Genomic DNA, 19,154 nt, shown 5'->3' with positions numbered 1-19,154 from the left:
TGATTGCTTTTAAACAAATAAACAGTCCCTTTCCCACTCACTGTCTGGGAAATGAAACATGAAACAAAAGCAGAAACGAAAGCTAAATCATTGAAACAAGAAGCCTCAGTTAGAGTCTCTCTTGCCCCATGCACACATATACACACTGAAGGAGCCTCCAAGTTTTACCCTCAACTTATCCATAGGTCATAGCAAAATCCATAATTTTGGCCCCAAAACCTGCCCTTATACATGAGGTCAACTTGTAGTCAAGTATATTCGGAACTCTCTCTTCCCCCTTTGCACAGAGTGTGGGAGCTACACCTTTGGAAGAAGACAAGAACTTGGAATAAAAACTGTAAACCTTCTTTCTCTTGTGCAATGAAAAGGAGGAAGCACGTAAGGCCAACGGTAGTGCTGGTTCATGCCTCAGCAAACTAGAGTAGTCCCTCCACATTTGCAGGGGTTAAGGGTGATGGACCCCCATGCATTTGGAAAAACAGCAAATAAAAACACAGACACTATTCTTTTTACCTGAGAGAACAACTCACTAGGAATTTCCAGGTCCTCCAAAGCAACTCTATGGTCAACATCTGCCAGAAGTTGATCACAGAATCATGATGGGGTACCTACAAATGTCTAGAGAAGTGTTTTCTGTAGGAACTTCTAGATTCTCCAACACAACTCTATGGTCAACTTCTGGCAGAACTGCGCTGGAGGACTTAAGAGATTCCTAGAGAGAATATATTAATCAAAACTGCAAATAATGAAGTGCACAAAGGTCAAAGCCACAAATGTGGAGGGCCAATTCTATAGTCGGTAGTCATGTTTGTCAGAGCTAGATATATGATATATTTAATTCATTTTAAATTAATATAAATAACTATTTTTTTTAATTTAACCACTGCATATTTTAATGTCACAATATAGTAAGAAATATCTCTTTCTGATCTGACCTACTGATTTTGGCCTTACTAGCTCTGAATAATTTTTGCCTGCTATATATGTGTTTGCAAAAGCATCCCAAAAGCTGTGGCTCTAACCTTGTCCCAGTTTCATCCAGGTTATAAGCCATCTAAAACAAATCATGACAGAAGGTAGAAAGCATCTCTCTCCTTTAAAATAATGCATTGCATTTAAAGCACTACAGTTTAGTCAGCTGATACTCCCTATAAACATGGGGCTTTATTATAAACACACCAGTGTTAACACTGAGAACAACTAAAGTTATACACTTAACAGGATTAATCCAAGGCAAACCTATACACCCACCTACCAATATCTACTGCATGACAGCTCATCACTCAAGTAATATACAAATTATTTGCCTTATGCTTCTGTATAATTGAATGGATATTTTCATTTAGTTTAATGGTATTTTATATTCCCAGCAAGAAAACTACATGGGCTCTGGCAAAGTACTTCTCTGCTAAATATGCTGAGATAAGCAATGCGGCCTTGTTTACCTAATTGAATGTTGGACACTGTTATCCTTTCTGAACAAACAAGAAATCAATTAGTGTTTTCTAGCACATCTTCCAACCTGACTGGTTTTTAGTTTTTGCCATCTGAAGGATGTAGTGTTGGCCAGTACTGAACCAGTGATTTGCTGTACCTATTACTGTAATGCTGTGTATGTGGGGTTATTTTTAAAGATGCTCTATAAGCTGTACGTAATGCAGAACAAGGCAGATTTGACAGAGCTGCTTCGGGTATAACCAGTGAAGAAAGTGGATAAAAAGAAAATTAATGCATTTGCCATGTGGCGCTGAAGAAGAGTGTTGAAGATACTGTGAGAGCCAAAAAGACAAGCAAATAGATCCTAGAACAGATCAAGCTTGGATTCTCCATGGAGAATCGACGAATTGTTTGCTGAGAAGCCATTTTTGTAATAACTGAAGATCCCATTATTACAAAAATGGCTTCTCAGCGAACAATTCATCAATGGGAGAACAACCAGAGCACTTCAGTGACGTTTCAGAAGCACGACGGGTGATCCCACCTCTGGTGCTTCTGGAGCGTTTGGCAACTTTTGGGCAATAATATCCACATGGTAAGTCCCTAGTGTGATAAGTTCCCATGACTGTAGTGCTGCAATCTCCACAGTAAGTGATTTACAGGTTGTGGTCCTTGAACAAGGAAATTACAAAGGAAGTCTAGAAAGTGAAACTGTTGAACTGAATTATATTCACAAATTTCAGTTCATTATTAGAAATATGAACAAAGACAATGGCTTAATGGCACACTACATATATTAATGCAAGAGTCCTCACTACTGCACATATAACAAAAAGTAATGTTCTCCAGGAGAGTTAGAACACTGGGAAACTGACTTTTGGAAAGCACACTTATTGCTTTCACATGTCAGCACTAACCGACCACTGTGAAGATCTCAAAGACCTGATCACCTTACACATAAAACCCTGTGCTAAAATAAAAATCAGTGAAGCTTAAAAATGGTGCTGTGTTCTCTTTTTCTTCTTCTCCCCTTCCTCCTCCTCCTCCCCCCTTCCTTCCTCCTTTATGCTGCAAGTCACTAACATGGCTACATGTTTGAAAGCAAAATAATTGAAGTTTCTCACATTACCTGTCTAAAAAACTCTTCCAGTAAGGACATGGTCCAGCGATGATGGAGGTCCCATGCCTTGGCAGGATGACTGATGTCAGCTGTATGCAACATCAGTGATAAGGCTTTTGGTTTGTCAATTCTGTAATCCAAAACAGTGACACACTTTAACTGTTTGCATCATTAGATGGAGAAGAAACTGCTCAGACAAAGGACCTCTTTCAAATTATTAAGGTACTCATACAAAATCATTTGTGCATCCACACTGTGTTCCAAGCAAGGATCTTCAAGAAAGACCTTTTTTAAATAATTTTTTCAAGTACAGGTCCCAGAATTTGCAAGCCAGTATGGCTACTGACAATGCTGAATAAGGAACTCTAGGAGTTGTGGTTGAAAGAAATCACTGTTGTAGTCCCTGACCTAGTGTACACAGTGAGGATAGAAGGGCAGCCTCCAACTTGAGGACAGTAAGAGTGTTTTCAGAGGTTGGAGATTACTGCACTGTAGACATAGGGCCCATTCCCACTGACAAGATGAATCGCTTTCTGAGTCGCTTCTGCCCCGTTTTGGAAAGCAAATCCAAAAGGCCTCCAGTTCCTACTATGAAGGGGATCTTTTCCTTACATCTGTCTAAGTGATTTAATTTGGCGTGACTGTAGTTCCCACTGGCTGCACGCTGGTTCAGAATCCCCTGTCAAGTGTCAACCACCCATGACATACGCAGCAGCCTGACTTGGCAATTGGGAGGTGGGCTGAGAAAGTGTGACCTGAGCCTGAGAGAGTGTGACTTGAGCCGCCGATTGCTGAGGCTGGGAAAGTCACCCCTTGTAGGGGTGCATTGGGGGCTTGGGGTACGTTGGGAGTGCATTGGGGACTTGGAAAGTCACCCCACACAGGGACCCACAGTGGAGAAAGGGGGAGATGGAGGCAGGAGCCAAGTTGAAGATCCTGTCACCTGCCCCCGCTTGGCTGAGGAACCCTCCCAGCCCAGGCGCACCACTCCTCCACCGCCCCGGCCTCCCACTCCCACCCGAACCTGCACATACGGCACCACCGCCACGCCATCTCCTGGCCTGCTGGACCCTCTGCCCCTTGGGAGCTCACAGCCTCGTGCTCCTCCAGCCCGGCGTGAGGCAGAGGAAAAGCCACTAGCTCGCTGGCTTGCTCCTCCTGAGGTCCCTCTAGGGCCCGATCCAAGTGTGGCAGTGGGGAGGGAGACTCCCTCTATGGCCTCTTGGGGGTCCCACTGCCCCTGCCACCTTGGGGCAAGCCAGCCAGCTTCCTCCACGCCTCCTCCTTGCCTGGGACACTTATCCATGGAGGCACTGGGGCTATGCCAGAGGACCAGGAAGAGAGGAAGGCAAGGGACGGGGGGCAGTGAGGAAGAAGAGGAGGAGGGGGAGAGTAAGCCAAGGAGGGTGGGGGTCCTGAAAAGGAGGAGGAGGAGGAAGAGAGGAAGGCAAGGCAAAGTAGTGTGCTTTGTTTTTTTAAAATAAATAAATAAACTAGAAGCAAAATCAATAGAATGATTTGACAATTACTTGCCTTTGCAAGTAATTACCAAATCAAACTATCAATTCATCAATTAAAAGTTTTCTTTTAAAAAAACCTCCCACCCCCTCTGCCAATCGTACCTCCCCCTCTAGAAAGAATCGATCCTGATTTGTAGTTCCCACTTGCTGAACACTCTTTGGGATTGATTCTTTCCAAAAGACACCACTTTAAATGTACTGTCAGGAAAAATCATGGTTTTGGCATTTGCTCCACTTTGTCGCCACTGTAATCGATCATATACGGATCGGGATCGCTTACAAATGGAAATTAGGTTCATATAGCTCGAATGGTGCTGCGAATTATATGGTACAGGGAATGGGCTCTTATAGCCCTATTCTATTTTTACTGCCCTTGCCACTTCCTGTAGCATTCTGTGATTTGCAGTTTAAGGAGGAGTATTTAGAATTCTCAGCCAGAAAGCCCTTAGGCCTCACTGAACTACAAACCCCAGAGTGCTACAGGAGGCAGCCAGAGCAGTAAAAGTAGAATAGCACCACTATAAGCCCAAGCTTATCGCATTGCTTATTAAAGTGACTTACTTCTCCTGGCTTAAATTTTAAATTGGTAAGCATCCTGATATTATCACAAGGATTTTGCCACTGAATCTGCCACCCGGGTCCATCCCCGCTCCCAGGATTACTCCAGTGGCCATTTTCTTAAGAGGGAAAACTGCTGGTGTCAAAAAGAGGCACATTGGGGAGCAGGGATGGACCCGGTTGGCGGATTCGGTAGCAAAATCCTTGTGATAATATCAGGATACCGCTTGATTTAAAATTTAAGCCAGGAGAGGTAAGTCACTGTAATAAGCAATGCGATAAACTCCGTAATCTCCAAAGTCTCTGAGAGAATAACAGCTAGCAGCTATCTTTATCTGAGGACACAAGGGGCTCTTTCATACTACCAAGTTATAGCACAATGATTCTGCTGTAACTGCCATGGCTACATCATATGACCCTTTGATTGAGAGTTCCTGTATGGCAGGGGGAGTTAGACTAGAAGGCCCTTGTGCTCTCTTCCAACTCTGTGATTCTATGAACTCTGGGGTTTGTTGTTTGGGGAGGCAAGGAACTAGAGTTCGCTAATTGTCCATTCTAAATACCCTTCCCTAAACTGAAAATCCCAAGATTCCATTGGATGAAGCATGACAGCAGTAGTGTTACTGTACGGGATGTCACTCGGTGCAGAGGCAGAGCTTCCAGGGGAAGGGCTAAATGGGTACATTCCTTCACCTTGCTGTCATGCACCACTGTACTCCTCAGTAGCATGGCACACTGCAGGGTATGTGTGCACACTCCCTTGCTGCTGCACACCACTCAACTTATGAGTAGAATGAGTATGGCAGGGAGCGTAATGCGGACACTCCCTTGCTGCTGTGCACTGCTCTATTTATGAGTAGAGTGGCATGCAGCAAGGATGGGAGGTGTGCTTGTCCAGGTGTCACCCCTCTTCTACAGTGTCACTCAGTGAAGTCCACACTCCCTGCATCCCCCTGTGTGATGCCACTGCATGACAGTTAAGTGGAATCACAGCACCCAGCCCCAAGCCTTGTAGGCAAGAAAAACTGACAGAAAAGCAGACCTCTCTTTGAATTAATGGAACATGTCTTCAGTTTGCAAGTGTTCGAAGAACAAGGTGTCAGAAAGCAAAGTGTCAAAAGGCAGGGGAAACCTGTAGTGTGGAAGGGACCCAAGTGAGATGAAAATAGCATGACTTCTGTGCTTTTCCTTTGCAGATAAAGAAACAGATTATTTCTAACAATGAAGCAATGGACATTGTTGTGATTGGAAATAGCTGACTTCCAGAAAATGATAAAACACTAAAAAGGCTAGCCTCCTGTCATGCTTTTGCTTGTGATGTGTTAGTCATCATGTTTTGAATTTCTGATAAAGATTTGATCTATCCCCCCTCAGGTGAACCTTCCAGTGCTTATCGCTGAGGTAAGAGAAAGATACATTGCATATCAAAAAGAGAACATTCCCCAATGGATAAAATCATCATGGATGCTGAACCTCCAAAAGGGAGTGTAGTAGTTGTTACTGAAATGTGTTCCTTCCCAAAGCACCTCTCCCAAACCACTGACAGGAAACACATACCAGTGGAATTCCTGGAAAGAAGCAAACACAAAAAGCCTTCCTTCCCACCCAGATGTTCTATGTTTTAATCCAGAGCAGTAGGAAGGGTGCTTTTAGTACCTCCTGTAATGATTTTTAGAAACAACAACAAATTGTTATAACACGGTGGAAGTGATGTTTTGCCTTTCTCAACTTTCCCTCTAGCTGAGCAGTGGTGAGCTCTATTTCCAGTACAAAGTATACAACAAAGATGAGTTTCTTCTTTCCCAGCTTTGAGTGTTGTGTGTGAGAGAGTGAATACTAATTCAATCACTGTAAAAAAAAAATACACATTGGTATCAAAGGAGGCTGGGTCCCCCCAGAGAGATGTTTTCAAAGCTTGTTTAATGAAGTGGCAAAGTACCAGCTGTATTACTGGCCTTCCCTTCACACAGTGTCATAATGTGACTCACCCTTCTGGCTGCTGCAATGCATTCTTCATGGCTTTGATTTGCTGAAAATGACAAGACATATCTGTAGCCAGCACCATCTCTATCACCAGAGTCCTGAATTCCCTTTTGGGTAGATATCCAGTCAAGAAGCAAAGAGAGAGGAGGGGAGAGGTATGAGACATCTTTCTTTCTCCCCCCCCTTTTTTTTTTTTTTTTTTTTTTGTATGTTTGCTTTTGTATGTTTACTATTAAAAAACTTAATATTTCATTTAAACTGGAAAAGGAACAAAGTTATCCCTTGTTAAGTTATCACAGTTTATTTTAACTACATTTTTCTTACTGAGACAATGCATTAATTATAAGTAACTCATGATTTGGAACCTGTTACACCTAAGGTATGTATATGCAAACTATAGCTAAAACATTTCCTAGATGCCTTTCTTAGCTCATACATGGTGTGGCAAAGACAGTGCTATAGATTCAGAAAACTGTGTGAAACCTGATAATAAAAACAACACAAAACACCAGAAGAAACAACCACACATCTCAGCGGGCACCTTTTATCTGCTTTCTTGGCTTCAGTTAGATCCTTTTTTGTCATTATCTTTGCCTGTATTTGTCAAATGTGATCTGTGTACCAATCCTGCCCTTCTGAAATAATAACAAAAGCTAAATATTTCTTGAGAGGAGAAAATTAACTATTTTGTTGTCATTATGGTTGAAAGAATACTCTCAAGTGCATTAATGAGCAAAACTGCTAAACAAAGTTTGATTCATCTTCTTCAGGATATAATGGTGGACAAGCTTAAATATCAGAAACTTTACTGAATTTGCCATATAATCAATCATTTACAGACATGGATAAATGTTATCTGGTAATATGATATCTTGGTAATTCTGTGAATTCTTGTGCATATACATTTGGAAATATGCTATGGACACACTTCAACTAGTTTAGGAAAGGCTTAATTAAATTCATGTGCATATGTGTTTCATATGAGAAACCTCTTTAAGAAACTATGGCGTGTTACAGACCGCCCCTTTGGGGGACGCAAACCTGGAAGGAGCTCCGAAACCGAGCTCCTTCTGGAGCCGCAGAAAGGGCGCTCCAGGCGCCCTCGCACAGCCCCACTACGTCACAACCGTGCCGCCCCGTTTTGAAGCAGCGCGGTCGTGACGTTGTAATGGCAGCCCCCGTGTGGAACGGGCACCGCCATTTTGTATGTGCTGAGCACATACTAGGGTTGGAGGCATCCGGAAGGGACGCCCCTTTCTAACCCTAGTACATGCTGAGCACGTACTTTTATGCCCGTCTGTAACGGGCCAACATGATTAAAACAAAGAATCAAATCAGATCATTCATAAAACAGCATCTTGGATGTTTATTCACAGAGACTACACAGGCACAGAACATATAAATGCTCATAATCAGTCTACATTTTAAGTACTAAAACATTGACTTTTGTTGGAGCTGAGTCTGGTCTCATTACAGATTCATGAATTATGAACCTATTAAATTCAACTTATAAATCAACCAGTTATAGGTTCCAGTGGCACCCTGCATGAAATATAGCTAATTGGAAATATTATAATCTGATGATATAAGAGATATCATTATATCAAGGGTGGGCTACACATACCTCACTAGATACATAAAGTCCTTAAGGAACCCCTGAATTACCAAATTTGAGCAACAGATGCTGTTGCCACGTTGCAGTGGCAAACCAAGAAACATCATTAAAGCAAGCATAAAATACTGGTTTTACATAATCTTTTTTTCAGTTTGCTGCTGGAATTTGGTTGTAAACCAGGAAACCTGATTAAAACAGGAAGCATATGCTTGTTTTGATAGAATTGGTGTCTTCTGCTTTGCCACTACACCACTGGATTTAGCCAAGAGAGAAAAAACAGCTTTTGCAGCCATCAAACCTTCCTACCCTCAGAATGAAGAATTCTACTCTAGTCTTGCTTCTTGTTTCCATCAATGTAGCTGGATGTTTCTAAACCTCCACAAAGCACATAAAATCACAATCAAGACTTTGCCATATTCACAAGCTTGATAAACCACAACACAACATAAAGATATAAGTATTATAAACAACTAGTTCAATAATATTGCTATAAAGAAAGAAATGATAGTAGCAGAAACTTCACTACGGCAAAAACTGCATATGTGTGGGCATCCCTGATACCTGTCTGTATGGAAAACCTTTTCTTCTATCATTTTCAGTTTTGTATTTTGTTGTAATTTAACACTGGCCACTAAAGATACTACTCACCAAAATACATTTGATATTCATGGATGTGTTTGAGATAGATGTGTTGGAATAAGTGAAATTTTGAGAACTAACACTTCTTTTCCTAACATTTTATCTAGAATCATTCTTGGCTGAATTTTTTATTCTACTCCCCATTATTCACTGGATAGAACAACTCCACTGTATAGCACTACAGCTCAGTAAAAAATAAAATAAATGTTACGTCCCACTATTTTGGCTTATTTTGCCATGAATTGAGTTACAAATACAGCACTACAGCTCAGTAAAAAAATAAAATAAATGTTACGGCCCTATGGCTTATTTTGCTATGAACTGTGTTACAACTCATAGGTTTCAGCCCAAATTAAATGGCACTTTTTCTTTCATCCTCTGCTACTAGGCTGCATCCTTTCCATGAACTGAGGACTTTATCACATCAATTTGTTGCACCACAGCAATCACATTATTGAAGCAAAAGGGAACATACCAATTTGAAAACAATCACTAACACACTTCTCTGCCATTGTGCTATTATGTTGCTTTGGCGATCTATGTCCCTGCACTCTCTCCTCCATACTGCCTCACTAAGCTTGCGTTCCTCCCTATGCACGCCCAGCACATGCATTACTTTGTTTTAAAATTTTATTTCTGCTACGATTACAGCAAAATGGTAAAATAAAAATTATTAAAAGACATGGAATGGAAGAGGAAAGGAAAACAAGCTAAAAACAATCTCAGCCTGCTTGGGAATAGCAAGGGGGGGGGGAGGGAGAATCATGCTCACTCATACCACGTGATTGCTGGAATATCAGAACTGAAGTGGAAGGGAAATGTTGTATGAGAGGCATCAGTAGAAAAGCAGAAATATTTAGAGCCCTTGACAGGTTTTTTCCATCAATAAAAAGGCACACTACACCAATGATTGAAATGCAAAGCAGCAACAGGAGAGACATGATGTTGTGCAATGAATGCTGGCCAAAGACACTATTATCATGCTGTAATTGTGATTTATCAACCATGTGTGACAAAACTCCTGCTGAATCAGAACACATGGAGTAATCATGTTGACATACCAGTCGACTACCATACATAGTGGATATTCTTACCTCCAATCATCCTTTGAAAGGTTAGACAAAATATTCATCTCCTCATCATCTTGCAAAAGGCGAAATGCTGCACTAAGGTGATGGTTTTCTAGTACAGAGCGATCATTATAAAGGATGGCTGTATCTGATCTATAAAGCAAGAAGATTCAATATTTATAAACAGAGATTTGGGTCCATTATCCACAGTGAGAGAATAATTTTGCCTCACGGTTTAGCATATCTATCAATTATATATTTGTATCAAGAGTATTTCAAAACAAATGGAAGCGGGGATGGAATAATCCCATTCGGTTCAATTTTTATTCACTCCATCAAAAAACAGATGCATATAGCTCTCTCATTCCTTTCCTTTAGGTATGAGAGTGTTTCTCTCCTTTTACTGGTCATCACTTTGGCCATCACTTTTTTTACCCAGAATGCATGCGCCTGTTCCTTGTCTTCACCCACCCTCCCATGCCATTAGCTGCACCTCCAGAGACAGGTGAAGACCCAGGAAGGTGGGGAAGAGGAGGAACAGGTATGCATCTGTTCATCCTCTCTCCCACCCCCAGAAGGCAGAAGTCCCCCCCCCCCGCACAAGTCCCATGATAGGGTTTGACATGAGCTTGACATGACAAGAAGAGAAAATATTGAACCGCCTGTAGAGAAGTAGAATAGAACAATGAGGGAAACATAGGCTGAATGGCAACATATACATCATTTTACAGACATGGGACCTACACCTTTGACTCTGTATTTGTTGTCTCCTGCTAACAAGAATTATATAACATTTTGTAACAAGGAGAAGGACATGAGAGAGACAGAAGAGGGTTGTCCCGGAAAGGGAGAGGCGGCGGTGCTGCAAAGTGAGAGCTCTGATTGGAAACTACAAGGCTCAGCAATCCCTGGGGTGAAAGGAGAGAAGGGAAGACCCCAGGAGGCAGGCCCTACAAGGGAGGGCTGGCAGATAAAAGGGAGAAGGGAGAGGCGCTCAAGGAGGAGGGTGTGAGCAGAAGAGAAGGTGGTGAGGCAGTTGCATGGAGGGAAAAAGGTCAGCGTTCTGGCAAGCTGGTGGGCTTAGTCAAGAGGGGAGAACTTTGCCGGCTAGAGTGGGAAGATTCAGAAGCTGTGAAATGCTTCGGAGAGGAGGGTTTCCTGTCGGAGTTTGCCCATCCCCGCTCTCCTGAGAGAGGTTTGAGGTTGGGTTATTGTTCAATGGGAGCATTCCATTGGGACCTTCAGGAGTGTTAATGGCCTGCCCAGGGGGAGAGCCTAGACCCTGAAGAAGACCTGTAAGACCTTACTGCCACTAAGGATTTGTGTGACGTAACCCAAGACCGGAACTCTGTGAAGTAACAGTGCCTCCGCTGGTGTTATTAATTCTATTAAAGGTACTCAGCATTATCTTTAAGTTGTTTGGAGTTATTGTCCGCCATGGACCCTGCTAAGAAGCCTGGAGTTGGGGGTGTGCCTTGTGGCCCTGCGACACATGTCTTTCCAGAATTGTTTCTTTTGCTGTTGTTCATTAAGTTAAAAATGGGGCCCATTTGCTCCCAAACTCATTCTGAAATACAAAGCCTATTTCTTCTCAGTATGATATTAATTAAATCATTAATTTTAAGTGAATTGTATGTAGTAGTTTCATTATGCATGAAAATCCCCTTTGAACATATGGCTTACTGTGAAAATATCCACTTCTTCAAGTCACACTAACACAGCTGTTGGAAGATAAGAGGGGGGTAAGTGCTATATGAAATCTCATTAGAGTGAAATCATGAGGCTGTTACTCAGCTCTTACTCAGTTCACCCCACTCAGTAAAATATTCAAAGTTTTGCACTACAAATCAGAAGATTTTTTCCCCCCTCTTCACTATTTGTTCCAAGTGCAAAGGGATCCTGTAGCCCCTTGGAAACTATCTGGGTGAAAGAATTTGTAGCACAAGCTTTCATAAACTTGGTCTACTTCCTCAGATGCATAGAGGTCATTATCTCTATCAAGTCGGATTGTTGCCCTACTCCTTTGCATTTGGAGACTGAGGTATTGTTTAAAAATAAATTACACATTCCAAAGGGACTGTAAGTATTCATTTGCAACATCATGCTATACAGTAATCCATTTGTATCTGCATACTTCAGGTTCTGTTGTTTCCTATGGCAGTGTGACATATGCGCCGCTGCATACATGTGTTTCCATTAAAAACAATGAGGCTCAAATCTGGAGATGCCAAGCCCATGGATAAGAAAAGTCCACTGTACTAATGACTCAAATGAAACAAATACAGTGAGCCTTTGGTATCTTCTAGGGTTTGGTTCCAGGACTCTTTGTGGATATCAAAATCTGTGGATGCTCAAGTCCCATCAAATACAACAGTGTAATAAAGTGGTGTCCCATATATAAAATCATAAAATCAAGCATTTCTTTTGGGAATTTATATATTTTGAAAATATTTTTAAATCCTGGATGTTTGAATCCAGGGATACGGAAGCTGTGGATATAGAAGGTCAGCTTATTCAGCCTTCTCTGTTTCTTCCTCAGTAACAGATTGGTTCAAATAATTTTATTTTTTCTGAGTAACTACATCCAAAAAATATCAGACATGGATGTTAGGACTGCCTTCCCCAATCCTCCAAATGGTTTGGACCACTAACTATAATATTGTTATTTACTGAACCTACTGCTTGGAACTGACAAGTATTCAAAATGTATGAAACCTACCCAGTTGCAGAAGGATCATAGAATCGTACACTGGAAGGAGCCTTTTAGGTGACCCAGATTCTAATAGAAGATGCTAACAGTTTTTAATGTATATGCAACTGTCCTCAAAACAGATTCCATTTCATGTTCCTTATTGTACTTCTCCATTGCAAATAGAAAAAAAAAATCCTCTCCTGACACGATAATGCTCTATATTTCTCTGTCCCTGCTGCTAGTCATGCTTCTAAAAATTCTCCTCATACAAATTTTAGAGTTCATAACATATTTTCTCGGTTGGTGTTTTTTTGACCATGGGACACATGAATGCTTATACAGTTGTTGGCCAGCAACTCTGGAACATTTCCCTTCTTCCCTTCTGTGCTGCTGGAAAGTTTTGAAAAATCCAGATCCGAGAACATTTATGTTCCTACAACATAGGTATTGCGGAAACCTATCACTCATCTATCACTGCACTATTCCTTTTGAACTGCATCTTGACTCTATTATTTGCTATTATTTGTAAGAAAGGGATTATGAACTATAAATAGTGGGAATAGTAATCTTGTTTTAACTTAGTAGCAATGTGTGTGCACATACATGCACATTTATTCTGTTTTACCTTTGTTAATTCATCAAACATTATCTCTTCTTGCATATTACTGTATACAGTTCTTTTGCCTGTAAAATAGTGCTTTGACTCTAATCGTCTTTGAACATAATAAACATTTTTTCCAGTGGAATGGACTTGTAATAAGAGTAAATCATTTATGTACATCAAGTGGATATGAGAATACAATATAGATTAGGAATGGTCCCTACAGTTCTTTTATTGGGAAGACAGAATCAACTTTTACCTGATAAATATGGGAGAATTGTCAAAGATGTATTAGTAGCGACATGAATACTAGTGGGAAAATAGTGGAAGAAACAACAATTTCTAACAATGAACAGGTTACAACTTGCCATGCCTAAAATATCATTTAAATAATGCTTAAAATATCATTTCATTATATATATTCATTATATATTTAAGGACAGAGGAGCAGTACAGATGGGTGGTTGGAAGCCGCCCCTTCCTGCTCTGGTTTGTGGCGCAGCAACTGCACGCTGAGGCATCAACCCACCTCCTAAAAGAAGCTGCTCTGAGCAGCTTCTTGGAAGGGCCATCATGGGTGCGCTCATGCACCATGATGACACCCCTTATGGCCAGTGTCGTTTGGGTGCTGCATACCAAGGACATTATCCATGTGGATGGGTGTGCACCATGATGTCAACAGGGTGGCAGAACTAGGGATCGGAGCATGTGCATGCTCTGCCCTAGTTCAGCCCTAGTATGCATCAGGCCGGCACAAAATGCCAGTTTGTACAGCCTCTAACTGAAACACCTTGGAATAAATAAATGTTAAACAGGAAGTACTCAAAGTAATGTAATTGCACAGAGATGTTATAGCAGGTACCTAAATTTCATTTGCATAACTATTAATATAGTCTGTTAAACAGAAAAAATGTATACATTTATTAATCTTTTTTCACTTTCAGATTTTTGAATGTGTATACAGTAATTTTATGCTATATATTCATACTGACTAGTTTAAGGTTTATGACTGAAATTTTAAAGTGAATCACTTGTACAAGAACATTTTCATTAATTTGTAATTTAATTTTTAAATTCAGGAGGAATGAATCATCAGCACAATGGCCAGTGAAAAAATAATTTAAATATTGAGAAAAATCTTCACATCCCTTCATGACATGTGTCTGGCTACTACTGGGGAAAATGAAGAAAAGTAAAATACTGTGATACCAGGACATGGGGAAATTATACCTAGTTCAACAATATGGAGACAGAGCAGGACAGAAGACAGCATGAGTATTTTTTGGTGGAAGTCATGTATACATATAATTTCTACTTTCATTCTTATTTTTTCTAATCAAAGCATAATAGCTACTATGATAAAGTTCTGAACTAGCAGCAAGAAACCAAAATTTATCTATGCTTGAAGAGAGACTCACATTTCAAATTCAAACTCTGAAATTTGTGTAAACTTGAACATTGAGGAAGTAGGCTCAAGTCTACCAATTTCTTTCTCCAAGTTAGTCTCAAAGGTGTAGATCTCTTAATAATAATAATAATAATAATAATAATAATTTTTATTTATAGACCGCTATTCCGCAATGATCATAACGGTGTACAGTAAAATTGCAATACAATACAAAAAATTGCAAGGCCTCTCTCCCCCTCAAGATGGTGGTTGGAGGAGGGCTCTTTTTCTATTGGTTTGATTATATATTGGTTTGATTATATATTTATATATTGGTTTGATTATGATACTTAATTTGTGAAGATCAGACCTCAAGCTCCTTTGGTAAAATGTAAGATCATCATTCAATGGAAATGATACGAACACCTGATATTAGATCTTGCTATCTGACATTTGCCAGAAAGTTACTAATTCCAGGTACGAGCCGCTGTAAACTCCACTCCAGTTTGGAACTCCATTCGAATCTCACACATCTACTAAACGTTTCATTTTCATCCGCTACTGTCTCCACAGATTCTTTTCCCATAGCTTTTTGTTGTTTTACTGATGTTTGTAAATGGCCTCACCGTGTCTGAATATGAAAGTTGTTGGTGGTTCCAGTATGTTCATAGTCATGGATGGCAGCTGCAAAGATCATAGCAAAGATTTCTAGCTCTGTCAACCAGTGCTGAAAAAGAGATTTAAGAGGAGTCAGATAACATGTCACTTTGTCAGACTTTAAATGGCATTCTGTTTTGTAAGAAATTATTTGTCTGTTCACCAAAAATGCTACACTCCAATGCCTTTTAATTTTAAGCTGTGGACACTGCAACTCAAGTATAGCCATACAGAATGAGAGGAGCCATTAGCTGGAACCAGCCTACTACTGTCTACTCTGACTAGAGCTGCACTGACTTTTCATTGCTTCAGATAGACAAAGATATTGTTGGTTTTCAGTTATGGACTGTGAACTCTGTAAGTCCGTTCTAAATGAAGTGCAAGGCTCAGTACAAATGCCACTAGCAAAATGAGGCAATTGTGTTGGGAAACAGCAGCTAAATGTGCCATTGCTTGGCAATTCTGGTAGAGGTACTTAGGTAGCCCAGTAAAGTGTATTTTCAGGACAGCTGTGCTACACTGCACATCACAGGATTTGCAACACAGTTGTTCAGGAGACTTTCAGGAGTCCATGTTATCTATAGACTGAGACTACTCATTTATGGATGGCTTTAGCATGTCGCTATCGTTATTACTCTTGAAATTGAAAAATCAGGCCCTGGTGCAATGTATACATAGGACTGCAGAGTGATTTCTCATGGAAATCAATGAGTGCTCAGTGTGAATCTAACACAGGAGTGGGCAACCATGGAGGAGGGAGATTTAGGGGGGGGGATTTTACATTCATATCCCACACTGTGTGTCCCAAGCACTGGTGTCCCAGACACAATCAGAAGTGATGTCACATAATTCTTTGTCACACACACACACACCACAGGAGCTCATTGCATTTTTATCTATTGTTCTGTGTTCTTGATTTTATTGTTCTTTCTTTTGTATGCTGTTACCCTCCTCGATCCAATACAGGGAGAGGCGGGATATAAATAAATACTATTATTATTATTATTAAATAGTTTTAAGGTTTGGGGATGTGGAGCAAAACCATTGCATTATGCAGCAGTTTTAAGCCATTTGATGGAGTTGGATGAAAAATGAAACATAACATAATTAATATAACTAATTTACTGAAATTCTAACAATTTATGGGCAAAGCATTTACATGTCCTCAAAAAACTATTTTTATTATAACTTTAGCTGTGTTCTGCTATTTTGATTTTGAATATACTTATAATACTCTTACTTGACTATTGATTTTTACAATGTTTTTATGTGACTTTAGTCCCTTTGGGCTATGGAATGGATAATTGGATTTTATGTACCGACAAGGATTACTGGGGAGTTACAGTCATAAAAGAAAAAGATCCAAGGGCAAAACATTATCAACATTGTAGTCCTGGTTTTTTTAAGTGGAGGGACTGAATTGCTTAAAAATTCCTTGAAAGAAAATCTCCAACTATCTTATGATAGACTTCCTTCCTTTAAAATCTAATGAAGGAGCAAGGGTTTTCTCCACTGTTGTATTAAAGCTTGCAGGAAACACTATGTAACACTGCCAATGCTTTTTCAGACTGCTTTTAGGAGCCTGCAGGGCTTCCAGTACATTTTCTAGCTTGAGCCCTATGTAATCATTGCTTACTCAGACAGCACTGCCCTTAGGGCGGCGTATCACCTCCAGAGTTATTATATTAACCAAGTTCCTGTTTTCAGGGAAAAAAACTACCAAGGATAATTGAAGAAACATTATAACCCATGGTGGCTTTGCACATCAATCAAATCTGGCTTTTCTATTAAGATCAACTGCATTGATTTTAATTTTATCCATCTAAGTCCACACACCCTACAAATGGGTGGACAACTTCCAGGGTCTGGAGGACCACATCAGCTCCCTGCAGAACCCCTGCTCTAGCACCCACACAACACATATGCCTGGATGTTTACTTTTTTCTCCTTAAAAAATACTGACAAATATTACATGCATTCCAGGAGCGGGCATGATAAGACCATGGAGTAGGGCCAAACCATATGGGATGATATCAGATGTAATTGTTTTATTTGCCCATTGGGTTTACTAAACATCGCTTAATTCTAAGGAAGTCTACTCAGGGACAACAACTCTTCAGGATGCAATGCAGTTTCATACAAAACCTTTTATACTGGATCATACAGGATTGCGGTCTCCTTTTCCTTCTTCCAAGTAATGTCTAGTTTTATATAGTACATGACATGATGTTGTTAAGTTGAGCATTTTTTAAAAATACAGAAATGTGGGAGGGAAAAGAGAAAGATTAAAAAATTTCCCCTGGCAGTAGATACAGGGAAACAAACTGCATAATGATGCCATAACATATATTACCAAAAGAAGAGAGAAATTCATCTCTTGTTTACTTTGTTTCCAGTGAATCACGGCTCAGTGTTATGCCCAAACTCTAGGCTTTGCAACTGTAAACTTTGAATGCTGATCTGTTCCAGGCATGTGATTATCCTGTGTTGCCTTCTCTGAAGTAATTTGGTTTGACATGAATGATATCTTGATGGATAGGTTAATACCAGGGACCAAAATGTGTGCCAACAAAGCATTTAAATAAATTTGAAGTTTAGCCATAAAGAAAAGTAGACAACAAAAATGGTCTTCCGACTTTTAAGTTGACCGATACTTTCTGGAATCATGGTAGTCAGGGTCCACCAACCTAACCTATAATTTATTTTTTTAAAAACCCTGTAGTTTTCTATTGGCTGGCAACTTTTGACTGTATTACAACACAGTGATACTGTATGTGTACAATCCCATATTGAATGTCATATTCAATACACTGAACGTGCATACATTCCCATACCTAAACATCTTTAATTTCCCCATGCATGTGTGACATAATAGACCTGATTGTCATGAAACCAGAGTCCTTCTCACACATTATGCTGAATGTACACACAAGGTCCTTATTCCCATTTTCCATACATTCATCTGACTCTATGCACAGAAATTACATGCAGACAGTAGAGTTTTCTCCATGCAATCAGAAATCATAGGAAAGCACACTGAACAAGTGGATGCTATCCCTTCATTTTCTCTTTACATGTTCATGATAATGAGTAAAAGTGGAATATGAATTCATAAAGGATGGAATGTGTCCTCTACTATCTCAGATAGCCTATCTTTCTTCTTTTTTTATGACAAGCATTTCCAATTGCTACCATAATAAAATGGCAGACGGTCAAAAAATAAGAGTTTTCTAAGTGATCCACTGCCCAAAAGGAGGAAATGCATAACGAAAACAAATGGCAAAAAGAAGGCATTCATTTGCAAGGTCTGAAATAATTTAAATACAATACACAGTATAATATTTATCACTACACTGCATAAGACTGTGACCAGGTGACCTGCATGCCTGTCTCCTGAAACTGCTGTACAGGTGCTAACTATCAACCAACCACTGTTCAAGACCCCTGGTCTCTCTACTTTTGGTCTGTAAATCAACAAATGTGAAACTCGTGATGGTTCCATGAGTCTTTAAATAATAATGGAAATGGACTTCATGGCAAATGCAAAAATATTGTTGAAAATGGGCACCCAGATTTGATACCAAGTTACTGTTCACACAGGCATCCTGCTGTGCCAACAAGTATAGTCTCCACCGCTACAACAGGTCACTTTGCTTTGAGGTCAGAATGAGGTGCCCATCCATGTGATCAAGGCTGGTTGACTTGTTCTGACCTCTGATGTGAGTGACTTGCTGCCACCGCAGCTGTGGTGGGTGGCATATGGAAATGCCCATGAGAACAGCCATCCAGTGATTGAATGGAGAGATAAGGTGACAGAGAGGAGATAAGGGCAGGTCCAGGTCCAAGGTATTCTGGGCTGCCCTTGGGGTAACCTG

General features: G+C 40.3%; 1 protein-coding gene across 5 annotated transcripts in view; it reads right to left on the bottom strand.

Annotated features, from left to right (window-relative positions):
* Positions 1–19,154, bottom strand: part of PDE1C (phosphodiesterase 1C) — a 280,396-nt gene that overhangs the window by 42,799 nt on the left and 218,443 nt on the right. For all 5 annotated transcript variants that reach the window (XR_016281913.1, XM_089532634.1, XM_089532636.1 and 2 more), the window contains 4 exons: positions 15,249–15,349; positions 9,967–10,095; positions 6,624–6,725; positions 2,567–2,687 (listed from right to left, as the gene is read on the bottom strand). Coding sequence is in view for 4 of the 5 variants with exons in the window: in XM_089532634.1 (XP_089388760.1) it covers positions 2,567–2,687; positions 6,624–6,725; positions 9,967–10,095; positions 15,249–15,349 (453 nt within the window). In the remaining variant the exon portion in view is untranslated. The remainder of the gene's footprint in view (positions 1–2,566; positions 2,688–6,623; positions 6,726–9,966; positions 10,096–15,248; positions 15,350–19,154) is intronic.

This window comes from Sceloporus occidentalis, unplaced genomic scaffold, assembly GCF_023333645.1.
Source record: "Sceloporus occidentalis isolate IW3139 unplaced genomic scaffold, rSceOcc1.0.p SCAF_7, whole genome shotgun sequence".
Lineage (NCBI taxonomy): Eukaryota > Metazoa > Chordata > Lepidosauria > Squamata > Phrynosomatidae > Sceloporus > Sceloporus occidentalis.
This window is presented reverse-complemented; position numbering and strand designations above follow the sequence as displayed.